General features: G+C 37.0%; 1 protein-coding gene across 1 annotated transcript in view; it reads left to right on the forward strand.

The window, feature by feature from the left end:
* Positions 1–13,545, forward strand: part of DPP10 (dipeptidyl peptidase like 10) — a 303,866-nt gene that overhangs the window by 145,811 nt on the left and 144,510 nt on the right. The window contains exons 4-5 of the mRNA XM_065671340.1: positions 737–831; positions 11,698–11,772. Coding sequence (XP_065527412.1) covers positions 737–831; positions 11,698–11,772 — 170 coding nt within the window. The remainder of the gene's footprint in view (positions 1–736; positions 832–11,697; positions 11,773–13,545) is intronic.

Genomic DNA, 13,545 nt, shown 5'->3' on the forward strand with positions numbered 1-13,545 from the left:
TTCCTTAGTTCAGGTGGATTCAATATTTTTCTTATAGAAGCTTACAAATGAAGTAAGTGGTAGAAGGAAAAAATTACGACAGTTCATTCCACAGCATTCTAAATGTTCTACAAATGGACCTAGCTTTAACCCTTCTTTGACAATGTTCAGTTTATGTGACAACCAGGTATTCTGTGGCCCAGCACTAATCACACAGGACATGGACTATCTTAAGGTATAGTGCATGTCTTTGTCAGACCAGTTACCAGAGATACGAAACAGTACAGAAGTTTTGTTAAGAGTCACGTCAATATGTGAATATGGTGTCCATCAAAAGCTTTTTTCATTGCACAATGTAACTTTGGTATGTGGCACTTTTCGTAGTGGATATGGGTGGACACTAAAGTGTCAAAATGACAGTGATGTCAATCTGTCAGATTGACAGTGAGAGCAGTTTTACATTCAAGATGTTACTTTGTTCACAGCAGTCCCATTGGATGTGTTTTTGCCACATAAAATGTTTCTATTAAAATCAAATAATATTTTTGAGTGAGTTGAAAATGCTGTAGGGTGTAAACTGCTGTTTTTGAAGCTCATGAGGCAAATCAAGAAAACTAGATGTTGTGACTGCAGTTCTCTCAATTTTGTTTGTGTATTGTAATAAAGATATTCTGATAACTTTAATATGCTGGTTTTCTCTACAGATGTATTAAACACTGAATTTGTTTGCTAACTGTTAATACCTTTGTTGTTGCAGATACAGCAGTGGTGTATAAAAATAGGAATGGACATGTTGTTGAACTGAATGTAGACACAAACACGACGACATTATTATTGGAAAATACAACTTTTGTAAGTAATATATATTTACTGATTTCTTAGTGGAAGTCTGCTGACGGTTTTTTTCTGCAATAGGAGTGGAAGAGCATATTTAAAGGTTAAAGAAAATATATTTATAACCAAGACTAGATTATATATAAACGGAAATTATAATACTTTCCTCTGTCAGTGCACAATTTCTGGCTGAAGTTATTTGTTACTTTATTCAACCTAACTGTAACTAACCAAGAATTTGGAGGGTATGTTGTTGGCCGTAGTCCATCCTTTGCTTAGGCCATTTGAAGGATCATGGCTGGTGTGTGTCCTGGTGAACCTATCTGATGTGTAATATAATAAAAGATTTCATAAAATGGAGGAATGCTACTCAAAGTGTTGAGAGCTTTTCACTATTATAAAAGGGAAAAGTGTTCAAAAACCATGTGAAGATATTCCTTTATGGAATTAAATATGCAAAGAAAAATGTATTTCCTAGTCATGTTAATCTCTGGCTTACTTGTTCCTCTGCTGTAATGACAAGCAAGATGATTGGGGACTATTCCTCTTGACCAGTAAATAATCTATACCTGAGTGATTTGCATAAGTTTCTGACTAGCTGTAATTGCTGTGAAATGCTTTAATGCCTTAGCCTACATTTTCTTTTGCTTTGCTTGGTGCTGTATTCTCAGTGATACTAATATCCTACCCTGTAATTCTTGTTTATCAGGTTTTCGCAGCCGAAACACATGGCTTGTCAATCTTTACTTATAAATTCTCTGTACAGACCACTGGCTGTTATTGTTAATCCCTTTATTTTTAATTTAGTAAAATCTTTTGCACCTGCAGACCCAAAAGGATGACTGATTTTCATCAGCGGTGTTTGGAAAACGCTGATTTTATTCCTGGTCTGTTCCTTGCCTTTGCTGGTACAGATTCCTCCTTTCAAAGCGTAAAAGCCCAGTGATCTTTTCTTCTAAGTCCTCAAACTAGGAAGAGGAGAGTAGAAGTTCAGGAGAAAGAGCATGACGCTGACTTCCTAGGTCAGTGTAAAGATGAAGGAGAAGGGAGGAGAGAATTGTACTGTAATGGTTTGTGTACACGAGGCTCCCTTTCAGTAAGCTGCACCCTTCCATATGCTGGGATGTGCCTCAGGGTACCACTTAATGCCAAAAAGGCTAGCAGGAACAATTAAAAGTAGGTGAAAAGGTGAATTTCTGTAAAGTGCAAACCACAAAGTGTTGAAAAAGCATTTTCCATGTTATCTGTGTGTGTGTGTGTGTGTGTGTGTGTGTGTGTGTGTGTGTGTGTGTGTAAGCACTTGCCTGGTTAAGTAGAGGATAAACTGTATCAAGCGTATATATTGCCTTTAGCATATAACTTGAACGCAAGCAGCTGCTTGGGCATCCCTGGCTGTAAAACTTGACTGTAGTGATAAAATTTGGGTTTCCTCACAGATTTAATTCATACACTTTTGGATGCAAATATTTGGCTCATAATGTCAAGTGCAGTTCCAGCGTGTCAGCTAAACCAGTCTTGCCAAGTAATGATGGATCAGTATGGACAGCCTGCTTCACACTGCGAACATCACCTCTTTTCACAAAGTTGCTCTACTCTGTGCTTTTTATGGAATTGATTTATCCTGAAGTCGTGCAGGCTGAGAGAGTTCTAGACACTCTATATCTACTCTTAATTATAAATATGGGAAACTGATGCAGAAAGGGTTAATGTTCAAGCAACCATCCAACAATTATGTATTGAACAGAGACAAATAAAAACGTGCATTTCTTCCATCAAAGTTTCTTTCTTAGTCAAAACCTAAGAGTGTTAGAGGTAAATAAAGTTAATTCCAGCAATGATTATTCATATGGAAGTAGCATAAGAAGTGGAACACAAAGCAGAAGATTCGGCAAATTTCTTGATGGACGTTTGGCAGAGAGCACTGGCGAATGTTGCTGTGCTGAGTTGTCTGTTGACAAAGTGGCCAGTGATCCTAACAGATCATAACATCACAGAGGCAGACAGGACGGCTGAAATCAAAAGCTGTCCCATTCTTCTAAGCTCCACTGTCCCCAGATTCACACTGCTAAATGTGATCTTCCAAAGTTAGACACCTTGATCATTAATCAACATTTTCCTGGTTTAATGACTCTGCAGAGATAACTTGTATTAATAAAAAATACAGCACAAATCCAACATAGGCAGTGGCAATACAAGTTCTCTCATTCCTCCCTATCAAAGGGTTTTAGTCATGGAAGAGTCATCTTTTGATGGGAGTTTGTCTGCTTTCAATCTGTGTTCTTTCTCCTGGTTGCCTCTCAGCTCAAGCAACCTGCAGAAGTGCCAGGTTTTTCTTAGTAATGTTCATAATTGTCTATTAAAAATTGAACTGCCACGATAAACTAATTGTGAGAAGGCAAGGGGCTAGTAATGGCTCTTTGTCACTGCTGATTGGGCTGTATATGAACCAGCAGCCCAGAAGAGGTTTTCTGTTTTCCTCATCCCTAATCCCCTGAAGCAGTCTTCCATTGTGCATGGATCACTGGCTCTTCTTTCGTGCCTTAGAGACTGCCATTTTTGTGCAAAGGACATTTCTTTTATCTGTCTTTGTGTTTCCTTAGTGTCTAAAAGTCAGATAGACCTACTGAAGAGCTGCTATGCTTACTATGCATGTATATCAGCAAAAAAGCAAACTTTTTTTTTTTTTAACTATTTACATGTATAAAAGATTTAAAAAACGAACAAACCTTTAAAAAAGTCATGCATCTGGAAGGAAGAAAGGCTAGTATTGTATTGTTCTAAGATGCCCATTTCTCCTCCATAGGGAAGTATCTGTCCACAGTTCCTAAATTAAAGGGTTTTTTCAGTTTCATTAGGTTTCATTCAGAAGCAGAAGAAATCACTGCACTTGATTCATGCTTTTCAAATGGAATCCTTTTCTATAATCAATGTATTAATAAAACAATCTGGCCTGTATTTAATTAAACTATCAGCAAAGCAATATTATGGATAACAAATACAGTGATGTAAGTGAAAAGAGTAACTCGTAAAGCACAAAGAATATCTATTAGCATCTTTAGATAGCATAACGTAAAGACGTTTTCTAATACATACTTGTCCTCTTAGTGTATGCATGTACTGCATCCTGTTTAAGCTGTCTAATAAATAGTTAATACTCTGAGCCAGCGGCATATAAATGTTAAACAGCTGGAGGCTGGGCAAGTCTTCTATTAAATGGAGCCAAAAAAAGCCCTGGACATGAATCACTGTGTGGCACCCTGATGTTTGCGATGCTGCCTCGATATGCGGTTACAATACGTTCTCTGTCATCTATCCGAGGTGCCTATCACCATGATCATGACATGCCTACCAGTTTTTCAGCATTTAGCAATACTTTATTACATGTTACAGTTCCAAAGTAACATGATGCCACATTTATGTAAGCAATTTCAGTTGGTTAACTGTAGTTAACAAGCAGTTTATTTATTCCTTTGCCATCAGCTGTTACACAAAGTCGCTAAGAGCAGGTTACCAGCTAACACACAACTCAACCACGAGACCTGGCTAAGCCGGAGAGGAAAGCATGGATGACCACATGGGTTCTTTTGCCTAGGGGAGGTTATCTGTCTGGTCCCTTATCATGCTTCTAGCTCAGCCTCTTTATTCTGTTACAGTTCTTAAACCCAAACCAAAAGGAAGAAAAGGGTGTCGTGAAAGGAAGACTTGGACGACTCAAAGGCTTCTACCTTCGGTTAATATAACAGTGAATATGCAAATACTAGGCACTTGATTGGTTCTGGCACAAATAAGGCATTGTGTAAGCTGTATATTTTTGCAGCTACACCGTGCACCCCCCCCACCATCCTCCTTCTCATGCACTTATCACTTAGTGGCCTTGGCTGTGATTGGTCATAGTATGTTGCTGTTTGCCGGTGTCCTTCATTTCCTCATTATCTGGCGTGAGAGGTTTGCACCATGTTCTACACAGATGTCTTGTTTCAGCTCGTTGATGGGAACGTGACCTTTTGACCTTTTTCGACAAGCCAATCCTCCACAAAGGGAACACAGAGATGAGAGAAAACGTGTAGGGACTGTGTGTTCTCTAATAGTACTTTCCAAATGTTTTGGATCCACTGAAAGAAGTATTTAGAAATTTTGCCTTCAATTTTCCCTCTTAAAAAAAGCTGCAGTAATTACGAAAGTGGTAACACTAATTTGTTAGCCCTCAGTTCCACTACTTTTGTGGTGGATGTATGCAAAAATATTCAGATACCATGCATACACTCACAAACACTCAGTCCAGGATTCTGGGTCAGAAATGAATCTGGTGTGCCTGTGTAGATGATGGGGTATATTTTGACTCATCAAATAAGAGGCTATCGTTTGCAGTGCCTAACGATACAAGTAGAATTTTCAGTTTTGAAACTCTTAATACAGGGTCTTGTATTTACAACAGCTTCCCTGCAGCTGTATGCTTTCGACTCTTCTAAAACCCAGCAATTCTGACTTGCTCTCACCCTTGATCTTGATGCCTTCCCACAACTCGTTTCAATCTTAAGGGGAAACTGCATCCTGGTACGTAGCAAACCGATATTAGTGAGCTGCAAATCTTTTCCCAGGGGCTTGCAAGGAGTATACCCTATGGTATGTTGTAATGTCATATTAATGTGGACCATCTTTAACACAAGGATGGGGAGAGAAGGATTACTTCTTGCTGCTTGCTAATGAGGGGATGGTGTCAGAAGGGTGGAGCAAAGCAGGAGTAGTCTTGGCTCATGAATCATGATTAAGCTGTGGCAGCCCAGCTGTGAAAACCCACTGGAGGCCTTACAGCCAAAAGCAGAGAGTGCAAGTTTTAGTCTGAGCAGAGCTTTTGGCAGGGACTGTTTTGTGGTGTTTCACATAGCACTGTTTATAAATACCCTTTCTTTTTGATAATCGTCTTCCTTTTGATACATTTGTTTGTTTGTTTTGTGTTCCCCACCACCAACCACACCCCTTTCCTCTTTTGATAGGAAACTCAGTGCAGGATCTCAATGCTGTTATAGTTTCTTTGTTGGTAGGACAAGGGGTAATGGGTTAAAACTTAAACAGGGGAAGTTTAGATTGTTTGTAAGGAGGAAGTTCTTTACGGTGAGGGTGGTGAGGCACTGGAATGGGTTGCCCGAGGAAGTTGCGAATGCTTCATCCCTGGCAGTGTTCAAGGCCAGGTTGGACAGAGCCTTGGGTGACATGGTCTAGTGTGTGTCCCTCTGCCCATGGCAGGGGGGTTGGAACTTGATGATCTTAAGGTCCTTTCCAACCCTAGCTATTCTATGATTCTACTCTATGATTCTGTGATTCTATGATTAATGTAGATTTAATTGCAAGAGTAGTTTTCATTCTTATATTTTAAGACCCTTGTGTAAGAGGTTAATGAAAGGGTGAAAAATGGTAAATACATTAAACAAGATTATATAACCACATAAATATTAGTAATTGTTGCAACACTGGACATTTTAACGACCCACACATGTTGTAAATAGGTGGTTATGAACATTGTAAAATTATCTCTGCTCTCTCATGCTCCTCTAAATGTTAAATAACCCCTTCAGCAAAACCTTTTCAATAGAAGAGTTTTTATGAGGCAGAGTTTATTGTTGCAGTGCACCACTGTGCATAGAGATGGGAAAGCCTGACAGATGGAAGGGTTTGCAGTTGTGGTTTGGTGGTGGTCATTGTCTTCTACTCAGATGAAGGAGGTTTCAACATACAAAATGCAGGGGACAGTACTCCGAACTGCCAGGTTAGGGTAGCTTTGTGGGGGATCTCTCTAAATAATAGTCCTGATGAGATCATTCCTTGGTACAGAAAAATAGTTAAGGGTTATATCAAAGATGGGGAATGGGAGGAAGAAAATTCTGTGATTTACAATTTAGAGGTGATTTTCTGCTAGAGAGGCAATGCTGTGAGGCTGCTGTGAACTGCAAAGTTCTGTTCATGTCTTTTTTATGTCCTACATGTGTGTGAAAATATCTTGGGACTATATGAGGAGTTTCAGGTGAGTTTGGGGAATTTGGTTTGTGTTTTTGAGAACCACTCATACAGGGTAGCCCCCATCCATAGGGTAGAGTTCAGCTTAGATCATGTTTTAAGGCACAATAATCTTTTACACTGCATAGGAAACCCAAGTGTTAACAAATACAACACATAGTATTGCAAGGTTTGTGGATCTAGATTAAGTGCTCAGGTGACACAAGAAATACTGCAATAAGAAATGTAACCTTTGAAACCCAAGTTTTTCAACATTCTAATTATTGTGCATTTTCCTAATTACAACCTGACTCTCTTCTCAGAGGTACCCTGCTTTTACTGCTACAAGGCTTCCTCTCCTGCTGGGCTCCACTCTCAGCTGCTCTCTCATATAACCTCCGGGTGGTCCATCTTCTCCTTTCAGTCACAGCAATCCCATTGTTTCCTTGATTGCTGGTGCCACCCCAGGAAACAGCTACATGCCGAATGCTTTCTTAGTTTGCAGCTAGTGTAATTTTGTCCCATCTGATTCCTCTTGTTCATTGCCATTTGGTCAATGCCTGTCTGATAAGTTGAGCTGAATACCTATGAATGCTCATGAACTGATAAGTTGATAAGTTGAGCTAAATACCTACAAATGCTCATGAACTCCCATACATTGATGTTCAGTTATAGCATGAAGTTAAAATTCTGATACAGATGTAGCTATGTGATATGGAGATATGAATAATGTCCTAAGTAGTGGTATTGCCACGAGGTTTTAAAGTAACATTCTAGAGGTTTGCAATATTTTATCCTGGATGAATAAAAAAAAAAAGATAATAATTAAGCCTAGACGTGTGTAAAGTGAGCACTAAGTAATGATTGGGGAAGGATAATAATAGGAGTATGGAAGATGTAAGTTGATGGGAAAAGTAGGAGTACAAGAAACTGAAACGGAGAGCTAAAATTAAAGGAGAAAAATAACAACAATGAAGTAAACTCCACTAAAGTGAAAATTTCCTCTAATTGGTTTTAACTGTGGTGTATTACTTAGCTTAAAACTATCCACCTGAAAGGATGACAAAAGAGTACTGTAAAGTGTTGGACAGATGTTAAAGCTACATTCTTACAGCTCTGTTCTGGATTATGTTATAGGTAACTTCCATCTGCTGTATAGCACATTTTTGAAAGACCATGAATAAGGCATTGATTTAAATGTTATAGTAGTTAAAATCCATAAAAATAGGAAAACTAATCTTTTATAGTAGGTGAAAGAATAGAGCAAAGATGAAGTACATCGGTAACGCAGAACCAGGCTATTAGAAAGCTGAAGAAATAAAAGTGAGGTTATACTGAAGGGCCCTTGCAGAACCTAGCCTAAAACTTCTCTTAAACACAGTCGTAACAGGCATTTCTGTTATGTGAGTAAAACACACATAAAATGCAAACTTAAAAAAAAAGTCATCAATGCAAAATATTGACATTGGAAATGTCAATCAAATGTGGGAATATCGTTCATTGGAAATTTGTTTTCTATTTCAATCATCCATATGGAAAGGGGAAGAAAAGCCATTTGCGTGTGGGTGGTGGTGGTGATGGGATGTCCCTTGTATTTATTTGTTGCAGAATCGTTTTTTCTTTTGCTTTCACTCTTTACTGTCTCAAGCTGTTCTCATCTTTCTTTCCATGCCAAAATATGTTCCAAATTTGGAACTTGGATGAGAGAAGGAAGCTAGAAAGCTGAAGGGTGAAAGACTGTTTAGAGGCACTGTGTTTTTTTGCCTCCATTAGGCTTTTATCATTTCAGTCTCTGGTGAAAGTGGGACTAGCAGTCACTGCTTGTCCATGGGATCATCACATCATGCATCCCTGTCAGTGAACTCATGTCAAATTCAGCAATATTGGAAGAATGGATGACAGATTGCTGAAGTAAGAAGGGAAGATAATGTATGGGTAATTAAAAAGCTTTGCTTTTTAATTTTTTTTTCCTTACACTTACGCAACATTGTGAAATGTCAGTAGTATAGGGATTCCAGCAATTTACCTAGTCGGAGTGTTTTCTGTTTGCCCTAGAGCTAGTGGTTTTTATAAGGCTGTTAAATCTTGATGTGGCTAGCTAGAACTGACAAATATTAGGGAAATTACCTTCCCTTATTTCTTCTCCCTTTCATCAGCTGTGGTTTGGAAAGGGCATAAGGATATATGTGGAATGCACAGTGCAGCACTGTGTTGAATTACCCTCAGTCTTCTAACTAGCTGATGCTGTGCAGTGATGCAGAGGGAAACTAGCCCTTCTTCTGCATCCAGGGACTGTGCCTAATTAGCCAGCTGCATTTCTCCCTGTTTCAGTGCTTTGTTGTCCAGAGCTACATTTCTTAGAGATCAAGCAGAGTGTCATAGTCATAAGGGGCAGCACTTAACGGCTGTCTTCCTAAATGAAGGCTAACTAGCACCTGACAAACCAAGAAGCTTGAAAAGTTACAGATATGCAGACATGATAGCAGAACAACCATCCTCCATATTTTTAATAACAAGATACCCGAGTCTTTTTTCATTTCCAGTGTTTTCAACATGATATTTTCCTAACACTTTCTTTACAACTCAAAAACATGTTCTTAAAAAATATATATATTTTATATTCATAGATAAATATTTATCTATATTTAAAGATAATTTAAAGAAACTAGCATTGCAATCAGCTGGCAATGAATGCATAATTTCTGCTGGTCTGTTTTCTACTTTCTTGTGTCTCGTGTGAAACATTAAAAATTATGAAACAGCTTTACTCACCTTTTAACAAGAATAATGCTATTACAACAACAGAAGTTTTTTTGCCATTATTTGCCAATTTTTTTCCAAATTATTTGCCAATTATTTGCCAATTAATTATTTGCCAAATATTATTTGCCAAATATTATTTGCCAAAATTATTTGCCAAAACATTAACTGTTTTGTTGCCAGGAATGGTTTTGGCAAATCTATTTGGCAAGCTATAATCTTTTGGTCTACAGGAGATTATAGTTTGTTGTCATTGCTTTTACACCATGTGTCTGAGGCACTTTAGGAGGCAAACCAAATTTTGCAGGCGAATGCAAGCTGAATGAGCAAGGTTATATTCAGTAGGATTTAAATGATTTTAAATCCCAAACCCACAAGGCTCTATACTTGGATATAGAATATGTGAGTATCTCTTGCTTGTGTTGCCTCAAGCTGCCAGTTATTTGCAGCTGAGGTACTCAGGTGTTTGCATTAAGTGCATGATTACTTTTGTGGTGGCATAATCAGTGACTGAAGATTCTTACTAAATGCATGAAATAACAAGCACCACACTCCCTGAAAATGAATTTGGAAAGCTGCCTGTGTTATATATTGCTGAAGACTGAGGTAGTGGGGGAATAATTAATAAACTGCTAGAAAGCAGGGAAATTTCACACCTAAAATTGTTTTCAGTGTGTGCCAAGAAAAAGGAACATAAGCACAGATTAACATTAACACAGTCTCTGCTTAAAGGTGGTTAACTCATAAAAGCTAGTTTAGAGCACAGTAGAAATCTGTTCTGAATGCTTTGTAAGTAAAAGAGGAAATTCCTGGTAGTTTTGTTATTGTTGTTCTTGTTGTTTTGGGTTTTTTTCTCTTTTTTACTCAAGGCTGCAGATTCATCTTCTAACTTCTGATATTGTCATGCTCTTGCATCACACTAATGCAGTTTCAGCTCAAAACTGTTTTTTTCCTTTTGTTGTCTTTGGATAGCTTGAACCTAATTATACTACCTAGTAACCTGAGTTACTAGGTTAACTAGTAAATCTAGTTAACCCAAGTGTGATCTGCATATCAAAACACAGCATCTTCTCAGTTTATTTAGCCTTTTTTATTATCATTAGGATAGTTCCTTAGCTGCTCTGATTATATGAATTTGCGACTTCTGATTTGTGTTCCTTAAACCTCTGTTGAATTCATTAGCTTAGTAGTGGGATTAGGCTAAATAGAACAGGATGCTTAAGAAGTAAAAAGAAAAAAGTAAAAAAAAAAAAAAACACCAAAAACGGCAAAGCCTTCCTTTGAATATTGGATAGCTCCTGTTCTATGTAAATATTTATTTATTTTCTTTCATCTTATACCTTTGTGATTCTGTTATTTTTTCTGTCTGACTTCTTATCTGCATTTTTCACTACTCTCTTTTCCTTTAATTCTGCAAATAGATGTCTTGAGATTAATTTGGTTTTTATTCCTTCAGTGTCTTTTAAAGCACGTTCTTACTTTCCACATACATTAGATGAATTAAATTCTTTCTGACATGACATTAATCCTTGATTTAATTACAGTCTTGAAAAGTAGTCTTGGATAGATGTAAAGCAATTATTAATTTTATAGTGCTAACTTAAGTTTCACTTTGCTCTCCACTAAGCATTTTCTTTCTTATAGGGAAGAGTTTTTCTTTAGTGCAGGTTGTCTTGCAAAATGGTTATGCATGTGATGTTTAAAAAAGCAATAGAGACATAGCACACACTTATTCTTTTTCTTGTATGGTATCTTTAAACCTAACCTATTGACGAATCTCCCTTGTAATCATCCCTGAAGTACACACCAACCAAAGTGTCTTCCTTCATCGTCTGTAAATGAATTGCTCATAGTTGTTATCCTCAAGCTTAGTGCTTGCTATCGTGATAAAAACCTCTTCAGCTTCTTAACTGAAATTTAGAGCTGAAGCCAGATTCATCTGTTGTCATTGTACAGATACCAGCAAATTAGACTAAGAATTATTTGAGTCCTTCTTTGGTGAAAACTGCACTGGTGTTTTACACCAGATCTCTGTCTTATGAATGGGAAGCTCTTAAATGAACTATAAGAAAAATTGGGTGAAAAAAATATCCTTTTTATTGCAAACTTACTTTTATTGCTACTTCATTTTAGGTAACGTTCAAAGCATCAAGATACTCTGTTTCACCAGACTTAAGATTTGTTCTTCTTGCATATGACGTTAAACAGGTAAGACAACTATTCGTAATTGAAAAGCCTCTACATCCAAACTCTGAAACTCTTGTTTTGTATATTTCACTTGTGATTCCACATTAGATGATTTATGTACCTGATTTCTCTTCCCCAAACCTTCCAATGCAATTATGGTGAAGTGTGTATTTAAGTGCGTACAGAAATTCAGCAAGATTATTGGTAGACGTAAACTGCCGTAGCTCCTCTGAAGGGTCATGCTGGTTTTTGTAGTAGAGTTTTAATATCCCTTAAACTGGTTATGTGAAAGCCTGTCTTTTGATATCCCTTCTATTTTAGGCAGCTGTACATGTCATTTATGTATTTCACTAGAAAAAAAAAAAAAAAACGATAATCTAGCCTGATTCATGTAATGGAAGTTTTATTGTTGTCTTCAGTAGTCTGAAACCTGATAGTCTGAAAGTCTCTTGGACTATATAATGCACTGTATTCTTTGTTTCTCATAGTATTTAGAGATTTTGTGAGCTATTATATTGTCAGAAAGTGTTTCAATCAATAATACTATACAGTTTTAAAAAATAAATCTTTGAACACAAACAAAAATGAAAGTGTTTTTATAAATTTCCTCTGTGCATATTGGTGTTTGTATAAAAAGTGCTATTTAAATATTAACTGTTCTTCACTACAGAATAGTTCTGGATTGAGAGATTCAGTGGTTATTCAAACAAGTTTTAGTTGTTTTGGTTTGATTTATTTTTTTAATTTTGGAACAGTAAAATTTTACGAATACCTGTTAATATCCATGACCTTATTATCACCTTAACATGACCTTCACAAAGATTGCTGTTGTTTATCACATTATACTACAGTATAGTAGTTTACTTACTGTTTCGTATTGGTAACTGATAACACAATAGCTGTGTGTTGTGGATTTAAATTGTTAGAACAATAAATATTCCTTTCCAAGTCAGTATACAAATTTTTCTGTCCCCCTGGTAACATTGCTGTATTGATCTGTATACCAGCAGCTTTAATAATTGTGTCTGCAAACCGGAAAATGGGCTGAAAGCTTATCTGAAATATTCTAAAGGTGTTGATGTAAAATTATTCATTTACTTGGTACTAAATCCATGTAGGGTCTTCTTTAGTAAGTGTAGTGGATTCTGGATTAAGCCCTTTTACAATATGCGTGTATTAATAAACCAGAAATGAACTGCTGTTGTTCAGTTCACTGTTTTTTTTTTGTTAAGTATTCCAGTTTGATTCCTGTCTGAAAAATTAGTGCTCCTTGCTGTTTTCCTTCTTGATTGCTTCTTAATGTGTGAGAGAGGAATAATCACTCATACTGACTTAATTTTCTCATTTGATCTATTCAAATTTTCATTTTGGATTGGTCTTCATAGTAGTAGCATATATAGCTGATAGAGAAAAATAAGAAAGTATCTGTCACACTTTATTATATGTAAATGTAGTGACATCAGGGAGGAATCCCTGCCCCAGAAAATAGATGGTCCATTGACATGCAAATTGCTCTCAGTGCATGCCGAATATACCCTTTGTGGTAGCACTCCTTTTCCATATTTAATTCTTGGTTTCATTGCAAAAAGAAACTTGTCCTTTCATTTACAATCCAGTTGCTGATAGTTACTTAAGAGGGATGAGGCTTGCAGTATTTATGCTTTGCACTTAGCATTTATGCTTTGCACTTAGCCATTTCCGTTTTTCAAGTATATTAACAAGACGTAATTAAAATGAGACATGAAGAGGTTTACCCAGCAATTTTTGGTGGTAGTATGGGTGGCTTTGCATGAG

This window comes from Lathamus discolor, chromosome 3, assembly GCF_037157495.1.
Source record: "Lathamus discolor isolate bLatDis1 chromosome 3, bLatDis1.hap1, whole genome shotgun sequence".
NCBI lineage: Eukaryota > Metazoa > Chordata > Aves > Psittaciformes > Psittacidae > Lathamus > Lathamus discolor.